Raw genomic sequence first — 23,047 nt, 5'->3', positions numbered from 1 at the left:
CCTGTGGCTGGTGAATCCAGACACTCCCACAAGAGTAAGATGTATTTATTAGAAAATGTTAAAGCAGTTGCAGCTTGAAATATGGGTAAAATAAAGGTTTATATGTCACTGTTATCCTGATATGTTGTGAAACTAGAAATTGGTTCTTTGAAGGACTATTAGATAAAAAAACCTGAAGTGAACCTTGAGCTCCCTGTGGAGCAAATGTGTATCATTTGATGTAATAAAGATTCATTGTACCCTTACGTTCTTCTTGTATATGATTAAAAAGTTAGGCACAACGTTGGCCAAGCCCAAGGCTTTCTGGCTGATTCATGACACAGCTGAGATCAGGCTTCTGAAGTCATGACCTTGCTTTTCTTACCTCCTCCCCATTGTCTTTGTGGGTGATGACTCGTGCTTTGCGCTCGAGGGTGAAGTAATGCTTCCTGAGTCATCTCATTTATTTATTTTGTAATCTGTTACTTATTATTTTAAGCCCACTAGCTATATGTGTGTGTGTATCTATCTACCTGTCTATCCATATCTATATATCTGTGTTTTCTTGTTTATAAAAAGAATCCTACTGAGATCTTTATGAGCACCCAGAATAGTGAAATTCAGTTTTCACTGTTCGGCCTTTTTTTTTTTCCTCGAAGTCCTTTGCTGTTTTCTGCGTTAGTTTATGTATATTACTGCATTATGCTTAAGCATTAGGTGACCATAGAAATGTCTGGAAAAGACAGAGGTCATGTCTCTGAAGCATTCTTTAGGTTTAGGGAAGCCTTTTCTCATAGGTGAGATGGTTCTTCTGGGCTGCTGTTTGTCTGCTGCTCCCAGACTCCTTTCTATGCTATCTGCAACCAAGGACTTGTAAGTAAGCTCACTCCAACTGATGCTTGACAGAGGAAGTTTATTTTGTCAGGAAACTGGCACTCTTAGCATTGGTTTTTCTCAAAATAATTTGGAGGAATTAAAAAGTTGGCAGAATTATCTTTTTTAATCACAGATGATGGCCCCACATTTGTTGTTATGGCAGCAGCACATGCTGCAGAGGAACCTTAATCTCTGAGGGCAGTCAAAGCAGTGGCCTCACAGCATATGCATGTTCCTACCTTATAACCATATCAGAAACTGTGGGTATTTAGTGTTACTGAAAATATGTCAGACGACAGTTTGGGCTTTCTTTAGAATACCAGCACCTGTGGGCTGGAGCAGACTGCTCTCTCATACAGATGTCCTGCAAGTGATACTGTGTATGGAAGTAGTATTATTTGAGAATGTCATCTAGGATAGTAGATTAAAAATGAACGTATAAAAGCATTAATATGTTTCTTTTAAAAGCACAGCTACATACAGTTTAAAAAACAAAACACCAAACTGCCATAACAATCACGCTATTATGAAGGTGAAAGCAAATTTGCAAGACTCATTAATCTACATGGCATGAATGCTTGAATAAGAGAAGGGATTGAAAAATAACAGATTAAATAACTTTCCCTATTAGTCTGTGGTTTCTGTTATGCTTTCTGAAGTATTTTTATCTTTCATTTTGAGTTTGGATTTGTCATGTTACAATTGTTGCTTCAGGTGCAGAAGTTTTACTGAGAACACATGGCATTACAGGAGATGAAGCTCTTTTGACAAAGTGTTGATGATGGTGAACTCCTGGCAGGGAGACAAATGAGCAATTCATCTAGTCTGTGTTTAAGTTCTATAATGTGTCTGTTGGACAAATACAAGATCACTTCAACTGGTCTTTCAGAAAACAAAACCAAACCAGCTATTCCAGAAAAATAACAGCAGGGAGCACCTCTTAGTATTGCAACTTGTTTGTCATAAAACACTAGATGCTCATATTGTGGTTTTGTTTGTGTTCTTTTTTTTCCCCCTTCCTGTAGGTGCCTGAGATTATAAGCTCTATTCGACAAGCTGGAAAAATTGCTCGTCAAGAAGAGTTTCAGAATAACCTCTCGGATGTTGAAGACCCTTTTGCCAAAAAGTTTGAGGTGCTGTTTTGTGGACGAGTGACAGTGGCACATAAAAACGCACCTCCAGCACTCATAGATGAATGCATCGAGAAATTCAATCACGCAAGTTGTAAAAAAAAATCTGATTTCAACTCATCATCCCAACAACATGAAACTGCCAATAACTTCGGAGGCTTCTCTTTCAGCAACAAATTTCGGTCTGTCTTCCAGCCCTTGGTCAGCGAAGAGGAGGAGAAAAGGCCGATTAGGAAATCTTTTTCTCAGCCTGGGCTTCGTTCCTTTGCTTTTAAGAAGGATTATCAAGAGGGAAGCCATAGGAGTAACAGCTTTGTCAGGTCTTTTGAAGAAGATGCAATTTCACTGAACCTGAAAAGTCAACTGATCTGTGGACACAGTGTTGTGCAGCCAACAGACATTGCAGAAAACCGGACGATGTTGTTTATGGTAAAGCAAGATTTGCAGCTTTTGGTGACCTTTTCAGATCTTGGAGTTTGGAGTGGCAAACACCAAAAGAGATGTCTGACAGATGGCAGTTACTCTTTAATAACTTAATTGCAATTACCAGACCTTTATTTAAACTCACCTGTTTCTCTAAGAAGCATTACCAGTCAGTGTAAATTTTTGTACATAGTCAAAATAAGATTATATTAAATAGCTTAAAACTACCTGAAACACTGGGCTGCTAAAGACAGCTTTTAGAAAGCTACAGCAAGTTAGTAGGTAGTTATACAATTGCAAAATGATATATACAATTACACTAGCTAGTAACAGCAGAAATAAATTTCCAGGTGAATGAGTTACCTGTAACTAGAGCTGAAGGACCAAATGATGACTGGGGGCAAGTAGACTTTATCTCCTATGCTGAGCAGCACAGTTTGTGGAGGTGTTCCTGCTGCCAACATATCTGTGTAATGATGGAGTAGTGCAGTAAGCTACCCTACACCTGCCTCCACCTCTGTCCTGCTTTTGCATGGCTGTCTGTTGTGGTTTAACCCGTCAGGCAGCCAAACACTATCCCAGCCCAAACCAGGACACTAGGATGGCCTTTGCCTTGGTAGGAGAGCAGCAAAAGTAATTTTCAAGACCTGAGAAACAAGTAAGGAATGTGTTATGTGCTCCTCTTATAATCCTCATGATGGTTAAGTTATAAAACATATTTTATATATCTGGTATTTTATGAACATAATGCAAACCTGGAGCTGCTGTTACGATAGCTGGCTGTCATAACGTCATCTTGGATCTGTCAGCTGCTGTTGGGGTGGGAGTTTTTAAGGACAGTAACAGAGTGGAGTGAGTGCAGTTACAGCAGGTTTTTTGGAGGAGGGAAAGAGAAATGCTGCTTTAAGAAGGATTGCCAAAGTGTTATGTTTGTAAAAGGTAGCACACAGAAAAAGGTGTTGTTAGCTGTACCTGATTTAAGACTTCTGGTTTAGTTGTGACAGGCTGGCATCAGAGACAGAAGTGGAAGGTGGAGAGAAATTTTGTGCTCCATTAAAAACAATTCCATGTTTACCTTCTTCCCTTGAGCACATTTCACACAGAAAATATAGACTCCCTTTATAATAATGTCTAATTTTTAAACAAATCCTGACTCCATTATTAGAGATCTGGAGATTATAGATGGACTGCTTAGGTCTAGTTCCTCTTACTCCGGTGACTGCATTTTTAATTTCTATTAAATAGATGCAGCAGTTCTCAAAGATACAAGTAGTTTCAGCCTGGATATATCAGTCACCTGCTGACAGGCTCATTTCCAAGTTGTGGGACTCTGCTGATCTGGCTTTCTGTCTTGTGTTCCTTTTTGCCTGGGAAAATACTGTTTAGTTTGCACAGTTGTATTATTTTGCCATTCAGCTGAATATAAGGGAGTGAAGTAACAGTGGTTTGTGCCTCCAGTATTATACACAAGCTGGAAGCTCGTGGCAGAGCCAAGGTTGTTGTTTGTCCATCCCCCACATTCAGCAGGTCTGGGGTGTGCACAGCTTTGCACTTGGCCCATCAGTTTGTGTGTGGCTACATAGGAAGTGCTAAAAAGGAACTTTATATCCACAGGAAAAAAAATGTTTGTATTTTCTTAATTAAAGTTCTTACTGGATTTTCTCCAGGACTGCAGCAGAGGTTGGTTGGTTTATGAGATGTGAACAGTGTTCAGATGAATTATCTGCTGACTCTCCTCATCTGGGTCAGACAGTCCTGGTTTTGGTGTATCTTCCTGAAGAGCTGCTTTCCTAGCAGTTTCTTGGGATTTTATTTTTTTTTATTTTTTAGGCTTTTTTCATGACTGTATTTCATGGTGAGGGGAGGGGTGTGTATTTGCCACCTCTCTTGTTCAGTTGCCTTCAGATGATCCCTCCTGCCTTAGGACCATGTGTGGAAGGAGTGTGTGGGGCTGAGCTAAGAAGGAGCCTCTTGCTGCAGGGAGGGGAAGGCAGCAGTGAGCAGGAGGCAGCTGCCGAGTAGGTGTTGGAAGGAATAACTCCATGAACTGTGGGAGGTCAGCCCCAGCACAAAGAAACTAGCAGAGAGTTGGGGAAAATCATTGTGACCAGTTGGAGTGAAAGAAGATGTGAAAGGTGAAATGACAGGACCTTTTTTAGACACACAGATGTGGCACATCTCACTTGACCCATTTACACAGAGGATTGCCCTCTTCCCCCTTCCTTAAGAAATTACAGGTAGATTGGTGCTGCTGATGTTTTTATGTGCATCTTATTGGATTTGGTAGTGGCTGAAGCTTCAGTCGATGTGTCTAAGTCATGCTCATAAATGTACCCAGATTCTACTCATCTTCCCTAAAATCTGATATGAAACTTGTCCTAAGCAGACTTTCTGATGTGCTAGAAACTATGAGGAATTTAAAATTTAACTGTTAAAATGTTACAAAGAGATTGCCAGAAGCTGAAAAATTGAAAGCAAGACTTTCATTTAAAAAATGCCCGTTGTCCATCAAAAGCTAGAGCAGCAGCTTTGGTCACTGCAGATTAAATTAAGTTAGAAGATAGACTCCAGTATAAGCCCCTTTTTATAGTTTGAGTTAAAGTCTTTAAATTAAATGCTCTGTGTGTCTTAAATAAATAAATAAACCCCTAAAAAATAATCAGGTGGAATAGAGGTAGAGGCACACACTTGGTTTTAAATTTTAGGACAATTTAATTAAGTAGCTTTTGGGAATGTGGTATGTGTCCAGTTCAGCAGAAAACAAGAAGAGGGAGTGTGAGTATATTTTCTCAGTGCAAAGTTACTTGTGGTAAAACATTGCTCTTATCTAGTTAAATGCTATTCTCAGTCTCTTGTGTCAAATATGAAACTAAATCTCAGTGCAGTAATGTGCAACACACTGAATACCAAAACAATGTTGTTTCAGTATTTTCTTCTGGTAATAATATAGTAATTGGTCTAAAAATGCAGGTAGAAAAAAAAATTGAGATTTATGTCCAGGAGACATTTTTATAATGAGACAAAGGCAGTGTAATGTTACTTGTTATCATCTTTCTATTTATTTTGCTCTTTTTAGATTGGCCAGTCTGAAGTTTACCTTATCAGTCCTGACACAAAAAAAGTAGCAATTGAAAAAAGCTTTAAAGAAATATCCTTTTGTTCTCAGGTAAGATCACAGTGTTCTCTTTCTCTCCTTTTTTTTTTTTTTGTTTAAATCTTGTCCAGTTGAGAATGTTCATGTATTCCTCTCTCCAAGCATTTCATGTGGATTCTCACTTCAGTGATTTCAGTAATTGCTATTGACAAGTTGCTAGTTAATCAGTAATTTTGTAAAACCATCATTATTTTCTCATGTTTTGCACTGTAATTCCTGAGATAGAGACTTGCTTCTGTGTGCAGTGGATGAATAAACACGAGCTAGAAGCAACTCCCTGGTCAGCTCTGGTTTGAGATTTCAGTAGGCAAGATTCACAGCAAGTCTGGGATTATCTGAGCCATATTTTTCAAGAAGTGATAATGAAAGGAGATAAACAATATGTAAGACTTCTCTAAAAATACTTCAAAAATACATTTTTTTCGAGAGTGTAAGTTGCATGTGTGTGAAAGAGGACAACCCTCTGCCACACTGAGGCAGTGTGTGTGATGCACTGAGAGCAAGCACGCTTCAGAACCACCTCATTCCCTATTAATCCCTGTTTCTTATGCTGCAGACTTTCCTTCCCTGTCCTTCTGCATCTCATTTGCATGGTTCTGACTTTGCTTGGGTTATGTGAGGGTGGGATTTATCTAATGACTCAACTTTGAGTGGTGATGTTTTGAAAGAGATGCAGTTTACACACGTGAAGATGAAGAATGGCACTGAGCAGGTGACACAGGCATGTGATTCATACTCAGCTACTGCCGCAGCTCAGTGGTGCGGGGACAGAAGTGTCACGGTCACAGCAAGGCCATGGGACAGCTCTGGCAGCTGCAGCACTCTGCACCAGCAGCTGCACCAACTGCTGGTGGGTCCTCGAGCAGGAGCAGAGAACTCTCCTTGGAGTGTTGCTCAAATATCAACCTGCAGACTCAAACAGCTGCTGGTAAAGACATTTCATAGACCAGTTGCTTTCATTATGTCATGACATAGGGATTTGTCTTTCCCTACCTATTTTCTGTTGTATTTAGTTTGTCTGTGTACCAGATTTGATTCAGTTTGAGTGAATGAGGAAATTTAATTTAATTCATTAAACTGGAATAGAGTCCTTAGAGAACACTTAATTCCTTTAAAGCCTGTTATAGATCATTTTAGTTTAACTCTCTGAGAAATTAACTTGAACTAAGATTATATAAATAAACTTGTATTTATTGAGGAATGGATGATCCTGCTAGTTTAACTAGAAATTCACCTCGAATTAAACCAGTGCAATGCTTGTTTGTACTGTGAGGCTTGGGTGGGAGTAAGATATAGTATAGCAGGATGTGAATTTTGTCATTCTTTCTTGCACTAGGAACTGTTCTGCACTTGCCTTATCTTGCATACTGCAGGTCTACTCAGTGCATCACAGGCTCTTAATGATATTGGGGCAAAACTTTTTTTGTTTATAGTAGGTCCATTTACCCACTTTTAAATACAGGGAATATGATTTGCTGTGATTTGCTTCTAGCTTTTTGGATTTTTATTTATTTTTCATAAATGACTTTGGTTTTTAATTTGATGTGAATAGCTTTCATCACCAAGTATACAGGTAGCTGTTCTGAAAATTTCGGAGTAAACCTAAGTATTATAGTTTGTGTGCTGTCACATCAAGAGCTTCGAAGAGAACTTCCAAATTGAAGAGAAATCTTTATCCCCATGTTTCCTTAGACCATCTTCTTAGCCAGGAGCGAGCTAGCTGTAGACTTGGTGACGTGCCCTGAAGATCAGCAGATGGTTGTGCTCTTCAGAGCAGCGGGAGTGAGATTCTCCCCTCTTGTCTGAAGAATGTGTTGCTGGGCAGATGTTGCATCAGTTGGGCAGATGTTGGTATTGGGATACTGAGGGCTTTTCCCTCAAGTTTGAACATTTGAGAAGACTTGACAGAATGATCTTATGGACCCATCTTGATCATACAAGAATTTTAATAATATTTTCTTGAGGGCACTAGGATTAGATTATAAGGGAGAACAGAATCAATACCCAGTTTCCAGAATGCCTGATCCATCACCGAGGTAGAAATGGTAGAAAGAAGTGTGTAGCCCAGGGGCGCACATCTGCATTAGCTAATCTGAAACAGCTGAGAGCATTTGCCACCTCCTGGTACCTCCCAGTTTTGTGGCAGGGCCATCATCCCAGCTGGGCTCCCTCCACCATCGCAGCTGGGTTTTCAGGAAAAAAAATGAGCTTTCAGAAGAAGAAGAATGGGCTGTGGGGCTAGAAAGGGGGCCTGGTGTGTTCTGTACATGTCTGTGATGTGGGTGATGGTGGTAGAGAGTCTGCAGGTTGTGTCAGCCTGTTATTGCTTTATTACCTACCTGCCTCCTAAAATGCATAACCTGGACACAGCGGAGCTGGAGTTGGAGAAGCTGCAGGCTTTACTTCATGTGAATGTGCTTCTGATCTTTTTGTTCTCATGTCATATTAGTCCCTGATGTTTGTGTAATAAACCCTTTGTGCCTCTATTTAGTTGTCACACTCCTACAAACCAGGTATCTCCATACACATTAATGTATTTTCCTTCATTCAGCTGGCATGCTCTGAAGGTTTATTGTTAGTATTTTGAACTAAGACAACATTGTTCAGATTGCTTCAGGATATCTAATGCTATAAAGTGTTCTTTTTTGGGACACCTGGCCATTCTGTTTTATGGAAGTGTTTGCATTTTATGGTGAAGTGCTTTTTAAACTTTTTTCTTCATGATAAAAAGACAAAGAGAATATTCAGTGATTCTTCCTTTGTTATCAAGGAAAAGGAAAAAACAAACAAGTCCTGCTTCGCATCTTTGGCTTGTTTAAATTTTGCTGGATTTTCTCTTTTACTGTGGTTCAGCATTATGATTTTAGATACAGCAGTTTATTGCGTCTCTTTACTTGTGCCATGACAGCTACAAGGCAGTAAAATGGTGCTGAGTGTAAACAGGCTCTACTACTGTGCATGTAATTCATCATCATAACTTTGGGGTTTTTTACCAAGAAGGGTGCACTGAGAAGATGTGCACTGGGGTCACCAGACTCCACTCATCTGAAAGCCTTTTCATAAAATCAAAAAATTCCCAACAGTTAAAAAGCCTTCTTGGGATTTTACCAGGATGTACTGTTTATCTACTGTTGCAAGTAGATTGTGCTTCCTGAATTTGCCCCTTTTAGGAGAAATAAATGCTTCCATAAGTGATCTGCAAGTAATATATTTAACCACTTTCATTTTTTAACTACCCAAGCTTTTCTTTAGATGAAAAAAGAAAAAAAAAGGTTTATCCATTTTTCACGATTGCTTTGATTTGCTCTTCACAAATGTAAAGCAATTGTTGATCGCTTAAGCAACCAAGAAGAAAAACAGAGTGAGCTTTTTATACTGCTATTTCAAATATTGAGTAAAATACATTTTGAATACTATTTCTTCATCCCTGTAAGTGTTGGATCTAGTATAATTCGGTTATTAAAAAAACAAACCCAACAACAACAAAACCCACAACCAACAACCTCTCACTTAAGTGAAATTTAAAAGATTCATGAAGTAATAGGTTCTAAAACAAAATAGATTTTTAATACCCAAATGACTTTAATGTAGCGGAACAGGGATATGTGACCTAAATGTAATGCTTCTGGGAGTTTCATGCTTTTGTTATTGGAAAAAATGCAGGTACAAAACACTGAAAGTAAATATGACTGCTTTGTTACTGTTTTTTTTTGTGCTAGGGAATTAGACATGTGGATCACTTTGGGTTCATCTGCAGAGAGTCTTCAGAAAGCGGAGGCTTCCACTTTGTTTGCTACGTGTTTCAGTGTACAGATGAAGCACTGGTACGTGAAAGAAAACAAGAGCCTAATAGAATCTTAGGCCCTAAAAGTCTTCTATTCCTTCATGTTCTTTATTTTGATGAATGTCTTCAAATCCTGCTCCACTCAGAAACATCTTTATTTTAAAAATGTAACTAACATAGATAGCAGTCTGCATTTGTTCTGAAAGCAGAAGTTAAAATCCAATATAACTTCTTTTCATTGCACGAACTAAGTTAGACTGCATGTCTCTTTTTTTTGGAAGAAGGTTTTTTTGTATTGTACCCATTAAGACAATGAGGACTGCACTACTGTGCTCTAGGTCAGGCTAGTGCATCGCAATGGCAGTAAGCTCTTTTTATTACACACAAGAAAGCATTTCTAGATAGAGGTAGTATCTCTTATTAGACCACAGTAATAAAATTGGGTGGCCTGGAAGAGATAGGGCTTTGCAAAGAGTTTTGTCTTATTTGTGTGCAGAAATTGCACGGGAAGATATTTTCTTTTTAATCCGAACCACATTCCCAAACAAGTGGCACCATCATTCTGTTGTGTCTGTGTTAAGAAAAACCGACAGTCAGTGGAGGAGTGAAAATCTGTTCTTTTGCACTCTCTTCTTTTCAGGTTGATGAAATCATGATGACACTGAAACAGGCTTTCACCGCAGCTGCTGTGCAACAGACTTCCAAGGCACAGCCCCAGCTCTGTGAAGGGTGTCCTATACAAAGCTTGCACAAACTCTGTGAAAAGATAGAAGGTGGAGTTTAAAGAACTTCTGGTCAAATATTTTTTTTAACAGTTTTATTAGGGAACAGTCTTACATGTAGAACTCATAAGGGAATAAATGCTTAAAAAGAGCTTGGGACTTGGGATGAAGGGTTGGAATCCCGTTTATTTAAAGTTTTATTTAGAGGACTGCAATGTAAACTTATCTGTAAGGTAATAAGAATTTTTTATCAAAAGTTAAACTCCTTTCTTGTATTTGAGTCGACTTTTTGAAAACCAATTAAAAGTCTAAATATTACTGAATTGCAACTAGCTTGGCTCTATTAGCCTTATAAATGCAGACAATTGTAGATGGGGAACTTGTGAAGAATATATGCTGCAATAGCTGTGATCTGCTGTCCTACTGAATCCACTTAGATACTGGCACTATGTTACCACTAAACATGAACTGAACACTGAGCTTTTCATATGCATGTTTGTGATGTTGATTTATGCTCCTTCATGAAAATGCAGCAGTTAGAATTGTAGTCGTTTAACAGAAAACAAGTTCAAGACACAAAAACTTCCTTGCATTTCAGCAAATTTCACAGTTGTCTTTTGTTCATTTAAGCGATGTCTGGGGTGAATAAAGGGCAACAACAGCTTGTCGGAGCATGTGACAGTAGCTTATTGGACTAAAACCTATCTAGTATTAATTTGATGAAACTGGAGAACTTCCAAAACTACTTTTCATTCTGTTTTGGACTTCAGCTAGCTATGATTTTTGAGAAATTCTTAATGCCTTTAATCATGCCATATGGTTAATCATAGCGTCTGCATCTGAAGAAGTGCCATGATCAGAAACTGAAGTACAAAATACTGTTGATGGTTTGCTGTTTTTCCACAGAAAATAGAGGAAAGGAATTTAATCCAGGATAAGAGCAGAAAAAAATAATCTGAACGAGAGGGTTGTCTGCTTTAGACTGTCAGTGAATGCTTTCAGTAAGAGGCAAAGCAAGAACTTCACTAACATGCAATAATTTTACTTTCTTTCAGAAGAGGCCCAGACATACAAATTGGAAAAAAATCAATGGAAATTATATTTACACCATAAGCAAAATCCAAGCAGTACTGCGTAAAACACGAGCAATGCAGTCTGCTAAAATGCTGTAGATTGTGGGTTTATTTTATCTTGTGTGATAATGGAATCGTCAGCTAAGAGTATAATCCTGGTCTGTGCTCAGTAAATCTCCTCGTCGTAGAGTTCATGTCCCTCATTTTAAAGACATGAGTTCAGTAGTAGCTTTAAATTAACCTAGAGTTCTTTCTAGTGCCCTGTTATGCAATCAATGCAAAGGGTCAGCTCAAATAACTGACGAGCTTTGGCTTAAATTGTGTGCATATTTATGTGATTGATTAATTCTGACAAATTTGACCCTGGGATTTGTTCTTTTTTGTTCCTCTTGGTAGGATTACACCCCTCTAAGACCAAACTAGAACTACAAAAGCATCTAACAACACTAAATAGCCAGGAGCAGGCCTCTGTTTTTGAGGAGGTTAAGGTAAGCTCTTTGTTCCGTCCAAGATTTTAAAGCGATTTATGGATTTTGCTAACATTAGTGTGAAGCACCAAAATAATTTTCATTTTTTTGTGAATTATTCGTTATCTTTATTTAGTGGACTGTTAATCATCTTGTGCTTTAATTTCAATATCATCATTTTTCTAGGGCAGTTTAAAACTTTGTCTTTTGATGAGTATGGCTTATTATACTATTTTTTCTTTCCCTAATACTAATTGTTTTCTGTGAAAATGTTGACTTCTCCCTTAGTAAAACTGCACACATTTTTTGTGGAGGAAGCCAGTAACTTGTCCTGTGAGAACAATTCAACATTCAACATTTTGACCAAAACAAATTACTATAACATTCTCAGATCAGAAAATGTCCCGCCTAAAATTTATCCTATAACTGAATACTTGTCAAACTGACTAAAAAAGCTCAACTTTCTGTCTTCTGACTGAAATCTATTTTAGCATGGAGGAAAACACAGCTGGATTTCAGACAGATGATGAACATTGTAGGAAATGTTATTGTGCTTGGCACACTACTGAAGATTAGGAAATTTCAGACTTTTAAAAAAATCATGTTTCCTTCCTCTCTTGAGTCATTTCAGTCTCTTTGTGCGTTTCCATGTGCCAGTTTATCATCCAGTACCAAATTTGGAAGTTGTTCTGTGAGAGCGATTCCATGAGCTAAGTAATATCTTAGTGTACAGCAGCTAGCTGGCACTGTTGCCTTTTAGTATTCTGCACACATTTTAACAGTCTAAAGCTTGTAGTAGTCACAGGAAACTGTTAATTGCTTCTGGTGAGAGTCTGCAAACAAATAACTTGGTAAAACCAAGGGTAAAGTACATCTCTCCTGCCCATCTTTATCAGCTGATTTGTTGAGTGGGACTGCCTGAAGCTTTAGTTGTCACATTTTTACAGCTCCATATGTTGTAACCATGATCTGCATTTTTAGATAACTTTCTTTCTAAGTATATTTTGATTAATCTGATATGCTACCCTGGCATTAGCTAATTCATACTGTATCCTCTGCATTGCATCAGTAGGCTTAAGGCAGCATATCCTTTTCAAAAGTTTGGTTTCTGGGATTAAATTCTATGATAAATTGTTTCACAAACATTTTCTCTTATAATAATTCAGATCTAAATAGAATGCAGCAGAGACAAATATGTTCACCTTGTGCACTAATTTTTAAAAGACCTGTGTCATTTTCCAAAAACGAAGTGTCCAGTGAGAAGGATTTCTAGGAGAAGGGTTGTACATCATCCAGGGATACCTTATAGCAGCCTTCCAGCACCTGAAGGGGACCTACTAGGAAGCTGGAGAGGGACTTTTAACAAGGGCTTGTAGTGACAGGACAAGGGGTAATGGCTTTGAACTGAAAGAGGGTAGTTTGAGATTAGATATAAGAAAGAAATTCTTCACCGTGAGAGTGGTGAGGCACTGGAACAGGTTGCCCAGAGAAGCTGTGGATGCCCCATCCCTGGAAGTGTTCAAGGCCAGGCTGGATGGGGCTTTGAGCAACCTGGTCTGGTGGAAGGTGGACCTGCCTGTGGCAGAATTGGAACTAGAGGGTCTCTTAAGGTCCCTTCCAACCCAAACCACTTTATGATCGTAACTGCAAGACAGTGCTTCATGTATGCTACAAACTCACAACTACGGTATTTTGGGGTTTGTTACATCAGAGGCAAATTGGCAAAAATATTTTTTGAAGTCTCTATTTGCTTGTGGCAATTTGATACCTCTACAGTTGTCCTTTGTCTTTCATGTGAATTCTGTCAGGGATGAAGTGAGGTCGTTTCTCTGGCGGTGCTGCTGCTTTGCCTGGGACACTGGTGTCCTCTGGTGGACTGGAGTGGTAGCATTAACTACGTTACAACTTGTTCTTACACTAACAATGTATTGACACTGACAAAATGAGAAAAGTAAATATTTGCTAATTGTTCTACAAATGTATAATTACTGTGCTTGTGGTGTTTTCAATTAAAGAAACTAAGACCAAGAAATGATCAAAAAGAGAATGAGTTGGTTATCTCTGTTTTGAGAAACATGTATGAAGAAAAACAGAAGGATCATGTTCATGTTGGCGAAGCAAAACAGGTAAGTAGTCATTCAGTTCTAGTTCATGTAAAGAGGATGCAGGAAACCGTCTTCCATTGCATTTTTATATCTTTTCAACGGCAGATTTCCATCCCTGGTATTTTAGAACTTCACACTGTAGAACCAGGTGAACACTGGTTTTGCTTACGACTCATAGGCTGTCATGCACCAAAACAGACATATCTCAGATTTTGAGGTGTTCGGTACAGTCTGATTTGAGGCCTAGGACACAGAGATGCAGACAAGGTAGACCACTAATTTGGTTGTTTCTTTCTTCTCACTACAATGACAATTCAACGTATTGCGCTCTGCCAACCTGTGACATTTGCTATCCTGCTGTCTGTGTGAGTCAGTGTCGTGACAACACGTTGGATTTGGTCCTTGATAAAGATGATTGCATTTATTCAATAGCTGGAAGTTATTTCTTGTGTGCAAACCACCATTTGAAATGGCGTCAAGGAGGAGTAGCTGAGGAGGATTGCTGCCGAAACAGCAGCAGAGACTGTCACCCCCTTCCAAAGAGCTGAGCTGCCTTTCATTCTGCATCAGGTTGCATCAGTGCTGTTTAACTGGCTATTTTCACAGCACAGTTAAAAACAGGATTAATGATTTTGGATGTCTTGGTGAGTGAGACACCTTGAGGAGGTCTGTATTTAAAAGATGATCAGCACCCATTCTTTGGAAACTTCCAGTTCCAATTACTTGACCCTTTTAAAAATCTTGGCCGTCACACCGCTGCTGGCCAGTAGTTCCGTTGTGATGACTGCTGTTGGCCATTTGTGATATTAACTAGCAAATGAATACATGGAGAGTGATCAGACCTTTGAAGAAACTGGGGAAATAGCAGCAGGACTTCATGTACTATTTGTTCACTCTGTTAATCTCTTCTCCTTTATGGTTTACTGGCTGATTATTGAACTCTCTGAGGAAGCAGAAAGAAAACTTTGCATATTTCATTCTCTGATTTCTTGTCTTGGGCATCTCACTAGAAATGTGTTTGCAAGAAAAAAAGCATTGTTGTTATATCATGACAGGAAGAAACGCTGCCTGATGTCCTCCGTCATCATACCTGAAATGTTTTATTTGATCTAATGCCAGCTGATTATCAAATAGTTGTCAGTCACAAATGGCTTGGAAATAGGAATATACAAAACTGGATAATATCTTAATATGTCTTCAGTGTGATTTGAAAATTCCTAAGGCCAGCTGCAGTCTGTTAGTTCAGTTCCTGGAACTAAAATTGGTTAATCTGACATTTGCAAAGATGCCAGTCCTTTGAGAACAGAGTTGACTTGCCCGAAGTCCTTCATTTGTCTTATCATAACATTTTATATTTACTCTGATAATTTATCTCCAAAGCTGTGTAATAGCACATACCTTTGAACATGTACTCTGGCAGTGTTATTTGTCTTGGCAATCATTAACCCATGACATCCTGATGTGCCTGCTCCCTTCTTTTCTGCATAGGTATTCACTTCCTTGTTTTTCATCACTTTAAAAAAAAATATTTAAATTGGGAAAGGAAAAAATGAAATTTGATACTAGTACATGGGTCTTATTTAACAAAAATAACATTCAAAATAAGTGTATTTTCTTAAGAACATAATAGCATGTAGCATCTGGTTTGCCCTTTGAGGATGAGTGAAGGTAAAAAGAAAATACAGAAGCCTGTAACTTTGTTATACTGGAAATAGGATGCTTTAAAATCTACACAGGACTATTTGGTGATGATGTGCTGTTTGGCTTCCCACATACTAACAGTTACATAGATTAAGCGTTCAGAACTCCAAAAGCAGGGCCAAGTAGAGTGGGCTACGGTGCCTAGCAGCCTTAAGATGAACCCCCAAAAATAACACTGAAAACCATGCTCTGGTTTCTACTGCAGGTGTTAGGTTTGGATGGTAATCTTTGTATTGTAGTGTCATTTTTGTATTCAATACATTAGTCTCACAAGCACTAAATATGGACTGAAGTATTTCTTTACAAAGCAAAACTCTCAATAGACTGTTAGCTTTAAGTTGGAAGTGTTTCTACTAGTGAATATATTTCTGGCCCTTAGCCCCATTTGAATGGAGACACTTGAGAGTTCTTGTTGATTATGAGCTTCACCGATTTTGATTAATGTCTTGGCTGGAGAAATAAATCCATGAGAAATCTCCGATCTGTTACACTTAAACATTTAGAATTTGTACAATTGTACTTTGGCATTAAAGAAAATTTGTCCACATAGCCAAAAATCCCTATCAAAATGGCAATTCTTCTGAAGGATGCTACTATACTCAACATGTTTCCTCTAAGAGATTTCCTGGTCTTAGGATAGTTTGTTAAACTTCAGTATAAGTGTCAGTAGAGAAAAAGGCATGAAAAGCCAAGGACACCAGGAGAAAGTATTAATTCAGGTTACAGAAGTGTTCAGACAGTTCCCTGAGATTCTGCTCCAGGATGTTGAGTATTTCACGTTAATGTTTTTAAACACTTTCAGACTTCACAGCCCCCTGCTGAGAATGCCGTCAATGAGGTGCCCAGCAGTGCTCCCAGATTCAGATTAGATATGTTAAAGAACAAAGCAAAAAGATCTCTGACAGAATCATTTGAAAGTATTTTATCACGTGTAAGTATCTTCATGTTTATTGCTTCTGAACATAATTTAATTGTTATATTTATTGGAATGATAGAAAGGTCATATTTGTTATGCTTCCAGGTTGTAGCCAAGTGGTTATTAAAGGCACAGTGACAAAAATATTTGAGTGTACATGGTAGAAGGAGACAAAAGAAAGCATGCCTTTGGTAGAGAGAATGCCAAGTCCTGGAAGAAGTGAACTAATTGCTTGGTAGAAAATAGTGTATATAGGCATTTCAAAAAACTAATATGAAGTTGAACATGAGAACTTATGAAAAGTGACCATTGTTTTATTTCTCTTTCAGATTTAGAAAATTTAAAAAGTAATTATAGTTGTTCACTTCTCTTTATTTAGAAGGAAATTATTAGGGAACTGACTAAGGATTCCTAATGAGATAGTATTATTAGTGGCACAGAACTGATGAATCTGAACTTCTGAACACTAGAGATTCTGTGAAGGCAAGGAGTGTAAAGAACTTTAGAAGACACTAAGAATGTGAAGGCATTTATGCAATATGACGTCAGTCAAAATTCTTTGTAATAGACAGCCTTTTCCTTTCTTTGTATCTTGGAAAGAAGAACCTAGTGTGAAAATTTTGTGTTTGGAATACAGAAGGTACTTTAATAGTAGTTATAGTACATGTGTGCAATATGTGATTATGTACATGTCATGGAAAGCACATAATTGTCAATGAGAATTCTTTAATTCCATAGGATCCTTTAAAATGTCAGTGACTGTCCTGAATTAAACCTCTGTTTCTCACAGGGGCTGAGGCTATTCTTAGGCATTTTGGGAAATTAAATGTGAAACTGTCTTTGAAAATTACAGATTCTCACTATTGTATATAAATCTCTTTTTGGTATGCCTCATATATTATAATCTTGACTGCAGGTGTGCTTTATCTCTACAGGGCAGTAAAGCCAGAGGTCCTCTGGACAGTGCTGGTGCTGGGGATTTGGAGACCTCCATGTCCAGTACTGTAAGCACCACAAGTAAAGTGAGTAAAGCCTGGGGTGAATGGACATATTTAGAAACTTCAGATAATATTCCCTGAAACAACTAGTCAGATGTGAAATGCAGTTACCAGTTGCTCATACTGTTCCAACATCTTGCATTTTGTTTTGATTATTTTTTGGGAGTAGACAAACTAACTGATTGTGTATGAAAAGAAAGAAACCACAGAACAGCCAAACAGTTTGATAAGAACCAGAGTAGAAGGGGTAGTTGTGTCCTTTTCTTCCTGCCTGTAAGAGTCCTGCTGCCACTTGCTGATCCGTAGGATATGTCTTTATCCCTGTGCCAAGTCCCTCTGAGGATGACAGGGCTGCGTTCATTGCAGGTGCTCTACTGGATCAGCCACTGCCTTCCTTTTTTTTTTTTTTTTTTTTTTTTTTTCTTTCTTCCTTCCAGCTTTAAGCAATATTTAAGTTTTTTAGAATTAGCAAGTTGGTTACCCAAATCGTTTTTTCTATATATAGCATGTTAGAATATATGTGAGTCCTCTGAGGGACAACTTGAACAAAGTCATTTCCCAGTTTACTCTGGTAATAGAGATTCAGACTAAGAAGTAGCAGTCACACGTCAGTACAATGGTGATATGTAAGATGCTGTTATCTGTGGAGTTTCACTGGAGGTTTCTATACTTTTTGACGAGACACACAGTAAATTCGTGTTACTCTTCTCCAGATGTTTGAAGTTGCTTTCAGGCCTTTAATTCTGTTCCCTGTCTTATAAATAAAGAGCAGTGTGATTTGGGCTCCATTTAGAATCACAGAATCATTTCAGTTGGAAGAGACGCTCAGGATCATCGAGTCCAACTGTAACCTAACTCTAGCACTAAACCATGTCCCTAAGAACCTCGTCTAAACGCCTTTTAAACACCTCCAGGGATGGTTACTCCACCACTTCCCTGAGCAGCCTGTTCCAACGCCTGACAACCCTATCTGTGAAGAATTTTTTCCTAATATCCAGTCTATGCTACAACCTCCTTTCAGGTAGTTATAGACAGCGATAAGGTCTCCCCTCAGCCTCCTTTTCTCCAGTCTAAACAGCCCCAGTTCCCTCAATCGCTTCTCACAAGACTCCAGGCCCCTCACCAGCTTCGTCACCTCCTCTGCACTCTCTCTAATACCTCAGTGTCCTTATGATGAGTGGCCCAAAACTGAACACAGGATTCAAAGTGGGGCCTCATCAGCACCGAGTATGGTGGCACAATCACTTCTCTAGTCCTGCTGGCCACACTGTTCCTCATACAAGCCAGGATGCTGTTGGCCTTTCTGGCCACCTGGGCACACTGCTGGCTCATGTTCAGCTGGCTGTCAGTCAGCACCCCCAGATTCCTCTCTGCCAGGCAGCTTTCCAGCCACTCTTCCCCAAGCCTGTAGCGCTGCCTGGGGTTGTTGTGACCCAAGTGCAGGACCCGGCACTTGGTCTCGTTGAACGTCATGCAATTGGCCTCAGCCCAATGATCCAGCCAGTCCAGATCCCTCTGTATGGCCATCCTACCCTCCAGCAGATCAACACTACCACCCAATTTGGTGTCGTTTGCAGATTTACTAAGGGTGCACTCAATCCCCTCATCCAGATCATTGATAAAGAGATTAAACAGAACTGGACCCAATACTGAGCCCTGGGGAACACCACTAGTGACCGGCCGCCAGCTGGATTTGGCTCCGTTCACCACAACTCTTTGGGCCCGGCCCTCCAGCCAGTTCTTTACCCAGCGAATTGGCTGGAGAGCCGGGCCCAAAGAGTTTTGAATTGTACTGTATATAAACATACAGTTTGTAATTATGTATCTTATTGTGTGTATCTTATTATGTAATTATGTATCTTATCTATATATGTGAAATAAAATATTATACAACATAATGTGAATCTTGCAACAATGTGCAGCAAAACAAATGCAATCATTACCACCAATCCTAATCTGGTTGGTTTAGCCCTGCAAGTATGTACTGTGAATGCAGGATTGTATTAAAAAGAAACATAAAAACTAAAACGAGAGGTGGAATAATTTCCCCTTTTGTGTGGTTAGAAAGCTTTTAGTCTTAGATATAAACAATATAAATAATGAGCACAAAAGAAGCCAATCTTCTTCCCTGGAGGCAGCCTAGCACTCTGCGGGTTTGGATACAGATATGGATTCTGCTCTAGTGCCTGGTCACCTACGGACTTGTAGTAATCAGGAGTCTGCTCTTTCTGCATATGTTTTTGAAAGAATGGCCGACTCTGCAGGAAACACATAAGGTAGGGAGTGGAGAAAAATGCATGGTTTGGGACTGAAAGAGACATCTAGTCGTAGGATTGAAGTCCTTTATGTGAATCTCAGGTAGACAAGAGGAATATTTTCTTGTTGGATGAGGTGCTAAATATACAGTAATCTGAAGTGCCACCCTTTTCGTTGCTGTCACCGTTACCTAAACCTGACCTATCTGTTCTGTTCTGACCCCATTTCTTATGAGTTGTATTCAACATACTATAAAATACAATTGCTCTAAAAATTACTTTTTCTCTGTAAAATGGAGATTGTGATTTGTTGACCTAAATGATTAATAACAAAGAAATAAAACATTAAAGAGTCTTTCTTTGAGCTGGTAAATATGTGCAAGTTCGAAGCAGGTCTCTGTGGGTTGTGAATAATGGCATGGGACTGCAACCTCAAAGGTTGATTTTAAACCCACATGTTGATAACCTTCTCTTTTGTGCTGCTAGGAACCACCATTGTGTGAAAAGGAAAAAGACAGACTTCCTACGCTTCCTGCAGAAAACGCTGTCAAGACCAGTGGATCAGCGGGTGATCTCTCCAGCAATGCAGATGATTCTTTTATTGAACAGTCTGTTATGTTACCTCAGCAAAGCTTTCGGAGGCGAGCAAACACACTCAGTCACTTGCCAACAGAAAGCCAGGAATCTCTGGTACCTGTTGAGACGTCGCCATCTGTTCCCCAGAGGAAACTTATGAGGTATCACTCAGTGAGCACAGAGACTCCTCACAGAAGAAAGTAAGACTTATTAAAAGCAGGCTATGATTTAGTTTTTTGAGGGCATATTTGGGAGTGATAATTGCCTACCATGTATGTCCTCTTAATGGATAAGAAATGTATCATAGAAGTGTGTCACTCTTTGGAGGCTTGTAGGTATTCTGTTTAAAAACACTTTTAGCTCTGTGTGTTCCACAGGGAAGATGAAAGATGACATGTAGTTCCACAGTATATGTCATAAAACTAAGTGCAATCACAATGCAAGATTGCTTCTAGGGGTTCAATTATATTTTTGCAAACAATATTCATTAATTTTTCTTTTTTTGATCTGCAAGCAATATAAATAAATGCTACTTCTTTTCGTTTGTTTATAGAGAAAAACCCAGTAGCATTTTTGATGCTGAAAACCTTGCTAGTTGGTGAATTCATGTGTGACTGTAAAATAACACACAAAACTGACATAAATTGCCTAATTGTTGATAGAGATGTGGCTCCTGTCTAGCTTTTCAATGAGCCTGTGTAGATTTTACTTGCAAAACTAAGGTACTACTTGTCTTTATGCTAACATTCTTCAAGCTATCCTCCTTCAGAAGCCTGCCTCTACATCTCTAAAATCTCCTCTTAACTTTATGGCAGTTTCCTTTCCTCCCTCTGTCTGGCTTTTTCCAATTACTATGGCAGCATTTCTGTCTGTAGGCCTCTGTTTTACTGCCAAAACTACTCGTTTACACAAGTTAGACAGTGGGAAATCTGTATGTGTTCCAGCTCATTTTCGCTGCAGGAGGCAGGGCAGTAACCGAACATGCCTGAAATAGGTGATGACAGTGAAAAGAAAGAGAATTACAGTATTTGAAAGGAAACATAACCTGAGTTGCCTTTTTGTCCCTTTTTTGAACCTTTTTAACTCTAAAACACTAGAATGGTTTTGTAGTGCAGTTTAGGACTTGTGTTGTTGGTCTGTTATCCTCATGAGAGTTGCCTTGATGCTTGTAGCTGCTTGTTCAAGCAGTTCTTATCTTACTACAGGAATGCAGGTAGAAATTACGCATGTTTTTCATTTCCTCAGTTACTTCTGTTTGGGTTCGATCATGTAGTTTTTAGTAAGATCTGAGTGTCCCTGCTCACATAATTCAAACCAAAAAGAAATCACTGTTGCTTCCCTTTCATAGCAAATGTGCAGAACCAGGGGAAATGGAAAACATAGAAGAAAAGTATGCTTTTATCAAAAATGACTGGAATGATAGACTTATCTTGTATGTTTTATGAGTGTTTTTGAACAGCTTACCTCGATTCATAAATAGTTTCCAAAGTGTTAATAAATGGAATTCTTCATATAGCATTTCACTTCTCATCCATTAAAACCCTTGATCATATGCCTGACTTTATCATAGAAACCAAGGGAAGCACATAAGAGGGAGAAGAAAGGGGTGCGTTAGTGACGTTTTTTTGGGAGTTTAAGTTTAGTCATACACTGAAATGCTTTGCTGAAGCCTGTAAATGGGACTTTGCTGATGGGGTTAAAATGTTCAACCCCTTACAGTTGCTTTATTAACTGTGAAAAACATGGGAAGTAGCTCGTTTGTATGTGCCAGGTCCCTTTTAAAGATTAGAGATTTCACTTTTTTCCCACCCCCCCAGCTTTCCTTTCTTACTGTGTTTTGTTCTTTGTGCTACCTCAACTCCATCACTCTGGTTGGAATCCCGCTATATGGTTTGAATGCATCTCTCGGCGAATCTAAAAGTTCTTCTGGTCAACTTGCACGTTCTCCTGCTCTAGCTCGTCTTAATCCCTCGGCCTCTTCGCCCAACTTTTTAAAGTATCTAAGGCATAATTCAAGTGGAGAACAAAGTGGGCATTTTGCGCAAAAGAGGTGAGCTAGCACCTGTACGTAGTTTGGGATAGAGTTTGTTTTACCTTGTTATAAATATGAGGTTCTATAGTGCAAATAATTGAAACAATTTAATGTAGACCAAAGGTGGTAGATTTTTACAGGAGAGGGAACTCTTTAACTGCTCTGTTACTGAATGTAGAGCTGCTAATTACATAATTTTGTTTTAATGAATAAAATAATTTCAGACACATGGCTTTGTTTAAAGCCAGTTGCTCCAAAGCAGCTTGTTGTTACGCAGCAGACAGCAGCACTGCTTAAATTGTGTGAGGGGTAAGTTGCCAAGAACCTGTGATCCAGCTCATTCTGTCCCTCCTGAATAATTCAGTTCTGTCCTGGTTTGTTCATGGTAACACAGAAACATATTATTTTTTGCCTGACCTTAAAGGGAAATTGACTAAGTTAATTAAATGGGGCAAGAAATAGCAGGACTGTGGAAAGCCAATGCCAAGAAACCCACAAACAACCAAAAAGCACTAACAAACAATCAAACCCACCCCCAGTTCCCCCAAAACCAAACAAAAAAACCCCACCCCACCAGTTCATGTATTTGTCTTGGTTACTTTGAGCAATATCAAATTATCCTTTTCTGTGCCTCCTTTCTTAGAACAAAAGCATGTGTAGAGAACATTGAGAAAAGGACATTAACTCATCATTTCCACGAGAACCTGACACAAGTACCTCCCTAAAATTCTTAACCATGAAACCCCTCCTTAAGCTCCTGAGCTAGAACTGCTTACTTGAGCTCAAAAAGCTAATGAGACCAGATGTCCTTGGAAGCGCTGTCAACAGTCACTGCACACTGACAAGCAAATTTTTT

At 38.9% G+C, this 23,047-nt stretch overlaps 1 protein-coding gene across 8 annotated transcripts in view; it reads left to right on the top strand.

Annotated features, from left to right (window-relative positions):
• The window catches only part of TBC1D1 (TBC1 domain family member 1), a 108,509-nt gene that overhangs the window by 49,051 nt on the left and 36,411 nt on the right, over window positions 1–23,047 (top strand). For 5 of the 8 annotated variants that reach the window (XM_082051918.1, XM_082051917.1, XM_082051924.1 and 2 more), the window contains 10 exons: window positions 1,881–2,414; window positions 5,485–5,574; window positions 9,282–9,386; window positions 9,987–10,119; window positions 11,538–11,629; window positions 13,624–13,734; window positions 16,217–16,345; window positions 17,266–17,352; window positions 20,070–20,359; window positions 22,081–22,209. In XM_082051918.1, the coding sequence (XP_081908044.1) occupies window positions 1,881–2,414; window positions 5,485–5,574; window positions 9,282–9,386; window positions 9,987–10,119; window positions 11,538–11,629; window positions 13,624–13,734; window positions 16,217–16,345; window positions 17,266–17,352; window positions 20,070–20,359; window positions 22,081–22,209 (1,700 nt within the window). The remainder of the gene's footprint in view (window positions 1–1,880; window positions 2,415–5,484; window positions 5,575–9,281; window positions 9,387–9,986; window positions 10,120–11,537; window positions 11,630–13,623; window positions 13,735–16,216; window positions 16,346–17,265; window positions 17,353–20,069; window positions 20,360–22,080; window positions 22,210–23,047) is intronic. The other 3 variants (XM_082051919.1, XM_082051921.1, XM_082051920.1) reach the window with 3 other exon arrangements.

The sequence above is a fragment of the Streptopelia decaocto genome, assembly GCF_964273445.1.
Source record: "Streptopelia decaocto genome assembly, chromosome: 4".
Taxonomy (NCBI): Eukaryota; Metazoa; Chordata; class Aves; order Columbiformes; family Columbidae; genus Streptopelia; species Streptopelia decaocto.
The sequence above is the reverse complement of the archived record's forward strand: the minus strand, read 5'-3'. Positions and strand labels throughout refer to the sequence as shown.